The following is a 12273-nucleotide window of genomic DNA, read 5'->3' on the forward strand; positions in this document are numbered from 1 at the left end:
TTTCTACCCTATATAACATCCAGATTTTACGTTAAATAAAGTTCTCGATTTCTTTATTTCAGCTTTTAATTTCTGTAGTTGAAATTTTTAACAATTTTGTTTTCAATAAAAGAAGATAAAACAAGAAAAAAAATAATAAAAATGAATGTCCAAACATACGTTAATATAGGGATATAGTTAAAACTTGAAAGTCCATATAGAATTGTTGTGATGTTATGTATGATTCATCACATATTTTTAAGTCTTAGATTATTAGATAATCCTATCACTATTCATAATTAGAAATTAGTCGTAGCGAGATTGAAACTTATAGAGAGGGAAAAAAATTACTATCTAATTTCATTACTTAATACACTGAAGCCATTTGTCATGTTAGTTCTTTACTTCTTTTCGTTAATCTTTCTTCACGGGTATTTTTTGCTTGCAAATTAGATAAGAGAAAATATAAAAAAATAATTATTATTATTATAAATAATGTGAATAATAAATTAAAAAAAATTAAATTAAATTTCAACATATGTCTAAAACGCTGTCATCATTTTTCCGGTCCTCACTTCGCATCGCTGCACCCTTGTCAGCACTTTTCTGCCGTCTGTTTCGACACCGCCCAGCCTCCTGCCACCAAAGCATCTTCTCGTCCCGCTTGCGTTCTGTAGCAACGTCATGCATCCTCCTTTCCGTTGTCCCGCCGCCGGCCGTGCAGACCCATTATGATTATCGCCGCTTCTTAGCTTGATGGTGGCGCTGTCGTAAGTCATGGGGCTTCTCTTTCCGTCTTGAATGTTCTGTCATATTCTCTGGTAGTTTGCGTATATTTGTGCTCCCCAATGACCATTTTGCTGAGGAACAATGCCTTTGAACTTCTGAAACCTTGCATTCTCTTCGTACCTCAAACGTTTTTCCATTATTTCTTTATTATTATTACAAGGTGATGAACACGTTTCAGAGTTATTTGGCATCATCATTCTATGTTCTTATGAATTATGATCATCACTCTTATAAAAGGACCAGTATAGGATGGTCATTTTAGTAGATATGCGGATAATTATTTTAATCTTTATATGAATGATTATTTTGATTGGATTAGATTTAATTATATATAATTAAAATATTGGATGTTTAATTCATTAGATATATAGATGATTATTTTTATCCTTAAGTGAATGATTATTTTTATTAGGGGTGAGTAATGCGTGTGGCAAGCCAAGCAGTGACGGTAAAATATTGTTGATGAAGGTGGGGGTAGCAGCTGTTTGAAAAAGAAAAAGGTATTAGAGTAAAATATTTTGATAAATTAAGGTTTGGGATGGTTATTTTTTAGAATAACTAAATAAATTTTTTTATTTAGATAATTTATAGAATATTTTTTATTTTTTATATGTATTAGACTAAATCTACGGCCCATTATTCACATTGTTTAAATTCTCCATTTCGGAGTTGATTAGATAATTAAGGAGCAACTTTCATAGTTTACTCATTTCTTTTTTCTATTCTCTGGGAATGACGGAACTTGAAGTGCAAAAAAGAATAGTTGACATATCGCTTTGATCATTTGGCTGCAATTACATGTTTCCTTTTTTTTTTTTAACTTCGACACCTTTTGTTAATATTTAGTTATGACGAAATTAGTTAACATGATATATATCCCAGCTAAAGCTATCATCATCAACATATCTGTTTGAACTTGGAACCAATACCCATTTGGTCACTCTACATGCAAAATTGCAAACATACAAAAACAATCCTTCCACGCGGTTCCGCAATACACGCCCAAAATACCAAATAACGAATACGTTCGTGATTACAATTTAGGAAAATCACAGAAACTGAGTAGCGGGGTAAAAAACTGATTGGGGCTACATTTAAGCTGGAAAATTTATTATATACATTCACCAGAAGGAAACAAAAACTACAAAAAACAGCCTTACATCTATGAAGTTCTGAGAGAACAAAGATGCAAGGCGAGCGAACGGGTGAAGAAAAAGAAAACGAAAACTAAACTAAAAAGGGGAAAGAAAAAGAGACGTTCCTTTTGTGGTTGATTAAATAGACGATAGCATCAACTTTGTAATGGCTACCAACGGCGTTGCATTGGATCGGTGGAGTAGTCGTAGCCTTTGCTTTGAGCGATTCCATTACCTATGCGTCATGGAGAACGGAATATAAACGACACGATTAGGAATGTAATCATGGCGATTTTGCAAAACCTGTCAAAAATAGTTAGCAACGTTTTAATCTCGTTGCGCATGAATTGCCTTGACGTTCAATACTAAAAAGGGTAATGGTAAAAACAGTCAAGTTAATAGACGCAGATTACCACAATTCTAACTTACGTTCTTTGTTTTAGGACCAAATAACATAATTAATATGAACCAGAAGATTAGTTTAGACAGTAAAACATTATAATTCTTTTTAAGTGTTCTACGCATTGAGCACTTCGGTAAAAAATAAGATCGCTGGATACTTACTAGCATCAACCATGTATTATACACTAATAATGTACTGTATGGGGGAACAAAATGCGATTTTAGTATTGCCGAATGCAAACGTTAGATTTGATGGTAATGTTCTTCAAAACTAATAATCACCTCAAGCTGTTCGAGGAAAGGCAAGGCGACAACAAATACAATAATCTCAACATCCTAAAACCAGATTAAAGTGATTTTGCACCAATACACCCAATCCATGGACACATAATATGATGTTTTAGGTCGCGAATTAAAGTGGCTCCGATATTTTCAACAGCAAAAGCTTAATCATCAAGAAGCATTTTCATCTCAACTATGCATTAGTGATTTAAAGTGAATTTCATTTAAACTTTCTTAGCCACATCATATTCTTATCGAATAATATTCATCTCCAATGATAACCGACTCACTTCCCAAACCAGAACACTAACACAAAACAGGAAACCAATGTCCTCAAACTAAGTTATCGGGATTTGGTAGAACATTCATTATGACAAACAAATAAGTGTTTGCAACCCCAATAATTGTTACAGGTCACTAGCATTTTATTTTGGTAAGGAAAACCAATCAAGTAACCCCAATAATTGACTTGCTAGTTTAATGTGGTTCGTCGTAATATTAGGACTTGGGAGGAAAGAGGTTGAATTCAGTGAATTCCGACGACAACAATCGCAACAATGGATGGCTGTATTTATCTATAATATGTACGGTGTAGTTAGACTTCCTGCCCGAAATTTCATAAGCCATTACTCAGTTGAAAGTTGATCTCCAAACCAAGTCAATGGACTGATTAGCATTAGATTCAGAGTTGCAGGGGACATTAATCCTCCTATTAGTTCAATTACTACATTAAACTTTGCAGTTTGTGATTTCTATGCATCATCAAGATTGAATGGCAACGAAGGAAACGTAGTGAAAGTTATTCCCATCTGATACCAAAGTTATCGATTTAGTTAGCCGATTCATGGTTATGATTAGCTAGGGAAATAGTGAACGTTAGTACACTCTAAATTTACAAATTTAATAAGTTCTTCATATAATCTTTAGAAGCATTTCAAGATACCTTACATATTGCAAATTACACCACCCGATAAGAAGTACCTTAAAACTACCTTTCCTAGCTAAATTCCATAGGATGGTAAACAAGGGAAAACATATCCCAGCCTACAGCTAAAATATAATGGGATACAAACACTTTAAGAAAAGCAAGTATTACCATGCAACTGCAAGCATAGCAAAGCTCAAGAATCTATGCAAGTTTCTATGTCATACTACTTGTTTCTATTGAACATTCAACAAACAATAACTTCTTTTTAAAAAAACAAACATGTATGGCATACATATTAGGCAGATATAATAAAATAGTATGTGTGTGACAATATGGAGATTCACATATACTGCAAGCATATAAAAATAAGGAGAACTATAAGTGGATCAAAAGCAACTTATTTATCCACATTGATCATGTGGCCATAATGATGGTTTTACCAATCGAATGGGTTTCAAATTACAAACTAGAAACTAAGCAGAGAATCATCCCAGCTATTCATTATGACTTAACTGCAATTTGGAAAACCAGCTATAGCTCTCAATCTAAAACACACTGTACTTGGCATTGAAGAAATAGCAAAGCAGATTTCACATTAGAACATCATTATCCACTTCCTATTCCATCCCCTGCTAGAAATATTTGGGCCAATAAAGATAGCCTAGGGTACTCCAAAACTAGTTATGTATCGAGTAAATAAAAAAAATAATTATTATATAGCACTACCACTATCATGCGAACTACCTAGCCTAACCATAGATTGCCTATACAAACTACCATTTGCCTTGTATTTTGACTTCAAATGCGCACTTTCCCAGCCCAAACAGGTAATCTATCCCAAGACCCTCAAAATTTGGACGAGACTCCAAAAAACACATAAATGATCAAAAGCCTAACTTAGTTCACATATGGTCTCCTTATTTTTGTTTTCTGTGTGCTATGGTGTCTAGGATTTTAGGACAGAAACTTAAACCCATAAACATTAATATAGGAACCAGAAAGCGTATATCAACCAAAAAAAAAGGTACTCAGGAAAAGAACATAAATATGATATATAGGAATTTATTTGTCTAAAAGAGGTAGCTAATGAGGAGATGATTACTTACAGAAGACGATTCTCATTATTGAATTCCTGATCCATGTCCTCCAGGGGGTTGCTGTTGCTGCTGCTGCTGTATTTGGAAGAGAAGATTGGCAGCAAACTGTAGCGTTGATTGGTACCTTTGGTTCTTATCAGCCTCAACTTCTGTTGAGCCCTGACCAACTCCATAGAGAGGATGTTGCTGACTGTTAGGGTCAGCATTTACTTGGTCCAGTGTATATGGCAGGACACCATGTTGCTGTGATGGATTAACACTCTGAACTTGAGTGGATGCAGCAACTGAATTATTTGGTTGTTGGAAAGCCTGAGAATTATATAAACCAGAGGCATCTGTCCCTTGAAGCACTCCATATCCTCCCTGGTTGCCAGGGGAGGCTTCAACCTGATACTGCTGACTGACATGGGTGGGTGCAGCTACCTGTCCACTATGAGAAGGTATCATGTAATTAGTCATCTGTCTAGACGAAACAGCACCCTGCTGCTGCAGACCAGCAGCAGTGTCTTGAATATGCGAACTGCCAGGGACCACTTGATTAGGGAAGCCAGGAGCAGATTGTGGTGGATAAGGCTGATAGTGAGCATTGTGAATGTTATACATACTCCCCAAATTTTGAGAAGGATGAACAGACTGATCAACAATTTGATGGTCCTGTTTCCATAAATGAGATTGGTTACCATCATTAGGTGCAACAGGGGGAAATGGAGGCCTCACAGTTGAGGAGCCTACTGCTGACTTGGCACCATCAATTGTCGATGATTGAGTTGTTCCAGGGATTAAATTAGTTAAAGCTGCAATAAGCTCCGGAGTTAATCCAACTCCATCTTGGGACATGGAACCAGTAGGATAATCCGGAGGCCCAGCCTGAAGTGAGGGGGGACCACTAGTGGCCGGATAGACTGGTTTAGGAGGAAGTTTAGACTCATCATGCAACAGTCTGTTATAATCTGTTGGCAAAACTGGTTCTTCCTTTGCAGAAATCAATCCATACTCAGCTTGTGAAGGAGGAATCTGCTGCATATACTGACTTGATGGTATAGGCAAATGTGAAGACTGCTGCATTGGAGTATTACCTGGAACTGGAGGAAACTTAAGAACCACACCATATAGACGTTCAGGTCCAGTGACCTTCAAAACTTTTGTCAGGAAATCAGAAGGGGGTACCAAGAATAATGTGGTATTATCAGCAAATTTTGCAACACCCGCACGGTTTTTTGCACTAAGATAGCGAAGGAATTCAGTGTAGGAAGCAAAATCCTCTTCGCTATCTGGCAAAAAGAAAACAATGTCAAAACCAATAGCATCAGCATAGTGTTTTGTGAGTATATCCAATCCCGTCCTAGCTGAGCAATCAACCACCTCGGGGCTGCAGCAGAACAACAAAACAAACTTCAATTACTGCTACTGCACTAAACATGTATTTTACCAGCTAGGGACAAGACAACAAAATACAATGGGCTCATTTCCAAAATACTCAAATTGACCCTAATATCTTTTTTGATGAAACGTTGTAGGGAAAGATATATAGTATTAGTGGTACTAAGAAATTTCCAGTTGCACAAAAGAAACAAGATTTACTAAAAGTAATGGTCAGTCATTTCAGAATTGAACTAGTAAAAAATATACTTATCAAACTTTCCAGGTCTCCGCAATTACATATTGAATCTACATATCTTGACAATAATGACAACAGGTTTTCAAGAAACACTCAACTCCTACTCCCAATGCTAAAACTGAAACTGGAGGTAATCTTAAGTATTTTCATGATAGGATATCTTAGAATTCTGTTAAAAACACTATCAAGCCAATGCTCATTTTCAACAAGGAGATAAGCTGATACACAATGCAAAGATATGTTCATGGCAAAGATATAATGGACTGCGTGAAAATGAAACTTAAACGCGCAAGGGGGTCAAAAAAAATACAAGAATTATCAATTGATTTCGCATAAGGAACATTCCTATCTTCACTCTTCCACCTTCACATTTCAAAATTCAATAGAAACTTCAAAAACAAATAAAATTATACTCACAGCTCAGCAGCTATCCCTTTCCCAATAGGGACACATCTAGCTTGACAAACCGGAGTCCCTCCCTTTGCAATGATTCCACGCCATATATGATCAGCATCAGGTTGTGCAGCACCAAGTACTCCAGCTCCCAACCTTGTGCTCACCGGATCAAGACCATATGTTTGGTCCATACCTAACACACGATCATCTACATTCCTTAAAGGATACGGAACATCATCAACAGGCATAGTACCATCTAATCTCATACGTTTAGACTCCCTTGGAATATGGTTTATGTCAAGTACATCCCATCCACCGGAAGCTGATCTTGAAGGGAGCCTGACACCTGATGCAGGAGAAGGAGAAAGCATCCCTGGGGCAGGAGGAGAAGGCCTTTTCCTGTTTGGACCCATGTTACCCTTGGAACTACCATCCTGAAATTTGTGGTGCATGCCCATTTCATTAAACTCGGGACCAGAAATAAGAGGTTCAAGACTCCCTTGAGGACCAAACGGCCGCATTTGTGCATTTGGTCCAAGAATACCTCCAGGTGGCAACTGTCCAGGAAAATTATTTGGAACCACTGGACGATTATGACCAAATGAATCCATTTGCAATGGTCGAAATGGATGGTCATTCATGAACGCGTCAGTTCTTGGACCGCTACCACCATATAAGCCAGGGTAATCTTTTCCAGACTCATTGCTTGAATACATAATTGTTATCCGAGGGTCATTAAAAAGGCGTCCTTGAAGACCCTCTTTTGCACGCCGAGCTTCATCAACACTTCTAAATTCAACTAATGAATAGTTCCTTGAAGGAAAACTCTTGATTCTCTCGATTTCTCCAAATAAAATCATGGCATTGTGGAGCATTTGCTCGTCAATCTGAATGGCAGGAGGATAGCCAATCCACAAAATATTACTGGGTTGACTATCACTTTTCCTTCCCATTGGGGGTTGTGAATGCTGTTTGAGACGAGAAGAACAATTTATAAGTACACTGCTATTTATATAGAGAAAACAACAGTGATTGTACTTGCAGGTGCAAGCATTACTTTACACTGTAATGTCAACCTAAAAAGTACGTGATGCACTATGACAGGTATGCACTTTAATGAAGATAACTTACCAGAGGTCTTTTTTGTCCAGTGTAGGGATCAGTAGGCCCATAGCCTTTTCCTTGAAACTGTCCATAATCAGACGACTGATCCTACAGCAATCAGAAAAGGACACATTGGTCACACAAGAATAACAAAGAAATACGCAAAAATCTTGATAACTGTATAAAGAAACAGTGCAATCAGACCATGCATAATAAAAGAACTCCAAGCACACGTTTAAAGGTAGTGCGTAAACTATAGAAAAGCAAGCTTCTAATATTTATCAATGTAAGAGCAGAGCCTAGGTTTCACAAAAAAAGAAAAGAAAAAAGCTAGAAACAAGGCCAGCAATCTATATGTTACACTTACTTTTCTTGTAGAATGTGATCGAAGGAAGTCTACACGAATGTGTTCACCACCTAAACGTTTCCCATTCATGACTTTCATTGCCTGAGTGGCATCATCCAGATTGAAAAATTCAATACATGCAGTATTTCGATCCCTGAAAAACTTAAAATCCTCAATTTTACCAAATTTACGAAATTCGGCTTCTAATTCTTCCTTTGTCACAGCTGGGCTAATACCACCCACCCAAAGCTGTTTACATGGCTTTGCCTGAAAATAGGTTTTCCATTAAACACATATTAGAGAAAATGATAAATGCAGATCATGGGGTCAATATGGATGTAATTCTAGCACGTAAACCATGCAAAGACGGCCACAGCTACCTTGGGCCAAAAATAAATAACTAAAAGGCAACATCATGTACAGAAAGAAAGTCGCATCACTTTCTCAAAAACCTGGAAATATCCTTGTTTACTGAAATTATTTTATGCAATATATATTTCTAAAGAAAGGATTCAATTGTATCACACAAAGCTCACACTTAACCCAAACATTTTTACTTTTATGATAAAATTGTTGTATGAACTAGATGACAAACTATAACAGTTATAGTGGGAGAGACCTCCGGACAATTAGAATTTTTTTAGCATTGCTTCTCATATCAGCATCGTGTAGGGTAAAATTCAACCATTTTCAAATTATTTAGTGTGTTTACTCCACTCCGCTCATCAACATCCCCAGCATATTCTTTCCCACATTAATTAGAATATACAACCTATCACTGGAGCTGTCATTTGTTTAAGGACTAAATAAATAGTGCAGCATCATCCCTTGATCAACTCTCCATTAGAAGCTCTACTAGCAAGTTTCTATTACTCCATGTTATTTTCAAAGATCGTAATCAATTTAAAAGAGCAAGAGAAGAATATTACTGCTAATCAGAATTCAAGTGCGCTTGTTATTTGGTCTATTAAATAATTATTGTTCACGATACTATAGAATAATTACTGTAAAGCTTCATGGCGCCATTGTTATTGATATTTTCTAGATTACAGTTTACTTCCATTATATAATTGAAACAAAGATGACATGCCCAGTATCATATCTACTTGAAGAGCTCGAAATTTTTTAGGTAGGATTTTGTCTATCAATGTTTTAGTTCAGGTTTTATGAGTAACGTAAATTTCCATATATATTCTGTCTGTCAGATTCTATTGGGGCCTCTTATCCGCAACATCACATACACTTCAATTTGGCTCTAGCTTACCTTAGAAATCAAGTATTGCTAAAGACCGCCGGGTCTGGGAAGTCAGATGCGCCTTGTGGCCGGTTTTTATCGATCCTTTATCCCTTTATATGTATTCACCAACCACACGTTTTTAAATATGATTAAATTTCAAAATTTGAGTTAATAGAACACATGCATATTTTTTAGCCACTAATTACTACAAAACACCGATTTTAATTCTGGTACCGGGTAAACCCCCCAATACTCAGTGTTTGTTACTGTAACCATAACTTATTCACTGTGTTTGAATATGTGTCCATTCTATCATTTCGAGTTTGTTGTTTCTTTCTCGTTTTACTTCATTGATGCAATTTCGTAATTTATATCATTGCACTTCCCTCACGGCTGCAGCTACCTGATGTATACATAATTCCCATGTCCCAATAAAAAGAATATATATTATATATTTCAGAAAGTAATGAACATAAACACGAAGCCTCGGCCCTCGGTACCTATTGGTTTTCGCTTGTAGTGGGTGATTTCAGCTTATATATATTTATTTATATAATAATGTTTTAGCTTACTGTCATATTCTTTTCCCAGTGTCATTGTTAACCCTAACGATTACCAGTTGCATAAGTAGTTTAACGAATTAATTAAACTTTGCTTTAAATATGTTAGATCTTCAAAACAAACAAAACAAGCTACACGAGATCTTCTTTAAAACTAAAAATCATAAATTAAATCAAACAACAGAACAAGCTTCACCAGTCGGTGGAATATAAATCAGCTGAAATTCCGCAATTGATTGATAATAACAATGATAATAACTAATAATAATAAAAAATTTTGAGAAATAAACAAAATAGTTTATACTAATTAAAAACTCATTTCGTAGCCTAACGCAATTGAATCGATTGCAATGGCGATTTGCCTCAACGCAGATTTGATTCCCAATCATGCACGCAAAATAGGATAATTGTTAAAAAATAGGGATTCGATTTGAGACATTATTAAATGCACGCAAAAAACAAAAATAAAAGATAATCGAGCAATTTGAAGAGCCGAAAATAGGAATTTAACAATAATAACACGGTTCATATTGCAATAACAAAAACAATAAGAATAAGAATACATGAACCCTAACAGAGCACAAAGAAGACGAGAACAAACCGGTCTAGCAAACTCGATTTTCAAGGAATTGCCGCGGAGGGAGAACCCTTGGAGAGCGTTCTTCGCGGCCTTAGCGTCCTCCACGCGCTTGAAGTACACGAAGGCGTAGCTACGGGCCGAGTAAGAGGTGACACTGTCGAGGGCGCCGTACTGCGCGAACAGGTCCATCAGATCAGCGTCGGTTACGTCCGGCGCTAGATTCCCAACCCAGAGGTTGTTGGAAGGTTCGTCGGAATCCCTGGCGGCGGCGCTTCCTTCGTGCGACGGCCTCACTGATTTCGCCGGACGCGGCATTGCAAGGCACAGACTCGGAATAACCGGATCGAGAGTGAAAGTTGAAGGAGGAAGGAAAGTAGGAAACCCTAAATGAAGAGAGAGAACGGAATTTTCTGTTATGAAAAGAGAGAGAGAGAGAGAGAGAGCATGAATCGAGGTGGTTCGGTTTTTGTGTTTTTTTTAAAGAGTAAAAAAGTAGATAAAATAAAATAATAATTTACGGCGCGTCACACCGTTAAACAAATGGGCCCGTGGGCCTGTTCGAAAGTTTCCAGAGAGTTCGGATAGAGCACGTATTCCATTTTTTTTTTTTTGAAAAATAAACTATCTAAAGTCTAAATTAGATTGATGTAATAGTTCATTAGTCTACCGTAAATAAACACGAGTAATTTGAATTTTATTTTATGTATATAACAATTAATTAATCAACAGTAAATGTTTAAATAGAATTTTAATCTGTATTGAATTAATTTTTAGTCTAAATTAAAAAATATCATGAGAAAAAAATGAACTAGCTAGATTAATCTATCTAAGAAGTCTCTATAACAAAAATAAACATTGATCTTTCTGTGTGTGAATAAAAATGTTGATTTGGATAAATTATCTTGTAAGTAATGTAATATTACTTTATTTGTAAACAATTAGTTTTTATTTGATAATGAATATCAAAAACAAAGATTTAGCATAAAAACAAATTATTCATAAGTTTTTAACTATTCAAAACTTAAGACAACTTATATACCTTAATTAAAAAAATTTATGAATTTAGCAGAGATTTATATATAATTAAATTTTACTACAATATAAATATTTTAAAAAAATAATTAAAAACTCATTTCTTTTTTTTTCCCTTTTATAATTGATTTAAAAAAAAACAAAAACTCGATCAGTAGACTACGTAAGTCTTTTCTTTGTGTGGATATTAATCTGATAAAATTGTAATCTTGAAACACTGATACCCAACAAAGAGAAGATTGAGATTCTTATCTTTTTTATCTTATTTTATTCAATTTTTTTCAGATATTTTATTTAATTATTATATATTTTATGTGTATCCTTGTATAGCTAAATTTTTAAATTAGTGGATGATCAAATAAAATATTTATTCATATAAAACTAAAATTAATTATTATTATTATTATTATTATTATTATTATTATTATTATTATTATTATTATTATTATTATCAATTTAAATAAATATTACATTTGTCAATTTTGATCTTTACAAAAACTTAATAATATTTATATTTTATTTTATTATTTTTTACATATATATGAGTTTAATTTTAATATAAAAATTTTCGTATAATTATCTAATTAATTAAATTCATGCATTTATATATCATTTTAAGTAATCATTGTGAAAATTAATTATTTTTATTAATATAATAATATATGATTAGTTATCTATAAATTATTTACACTAAAAAGAATAGAAAAGATACAAGATTATGTGAGGAGGGATAAAAAGTTTGTATAAAGTAAATATTGATTTATATATAGAGATATAACAAAGAGTA

The 12273-nt window shown here is 34.8% G+C and overlaps 1 protein-coding gene across 3 annotated transcripts; it reads right to left on the bottom strand.

The window, feature by feature from the left end:
- Positions 1-1677: 1677 nt before the first annotated feature.
- Positions 1678-10905, bottom strand: LOC130967781 (flowering time control protein FPA). Of its 3 annotated transcripts, none has more exons than XM_057892787.1 (6): positions 10476-10905; positions 8099-8344; positions 7759-7839; positions 6649-7595; positions 4623-5982; positions 1678-2139 (listed from the first exon to the last, which is right to left on the bottom strand). In XM_057892787.1, exons 1-5 carry the CDS (start codon positions 10767-10769, stop codon positions 4638-4640), a joined length of 2913 nt encoding a protein of 970 aa, XP_057748770.1. In that variant the 5' UTR covers positions 10770-10905; the 3' UTR covers positions 1678-2139; positions 4623-4637. The 3 variants fall into 3 exon arrangements, with proteins under 3 accessions (XP_057748770.1, XP_057748769.1, XP_057748771.1); XM_057892786.1 differs by having other exon boundaries at positions 1678-2207; XM_057892788.1 differs by lacking the exon at positions 1678-2139 and adding an exon at positions 2231-3397.
- Between the last annotated feature and the right edge of the window lie 1368 nt (positions 10906-12273).

The sequence above is a fragment of the Arachis stenosperma genome, chromosome 3 (assembly GCF_014773155.1).
Source record: "Arachis stenosperma cultivar V10309 chromosome 3, arast.V10309.gnm1.PFL2, whole genome shotgun sequence".
Classification (NCBI taxonomy): domain Eukaryota; kingdom Viridiplantae; phylum Streptophyta; class Magnoliopsida; order Fabales; family Fabaceae; genus Arachis; species Arachis stenosperma.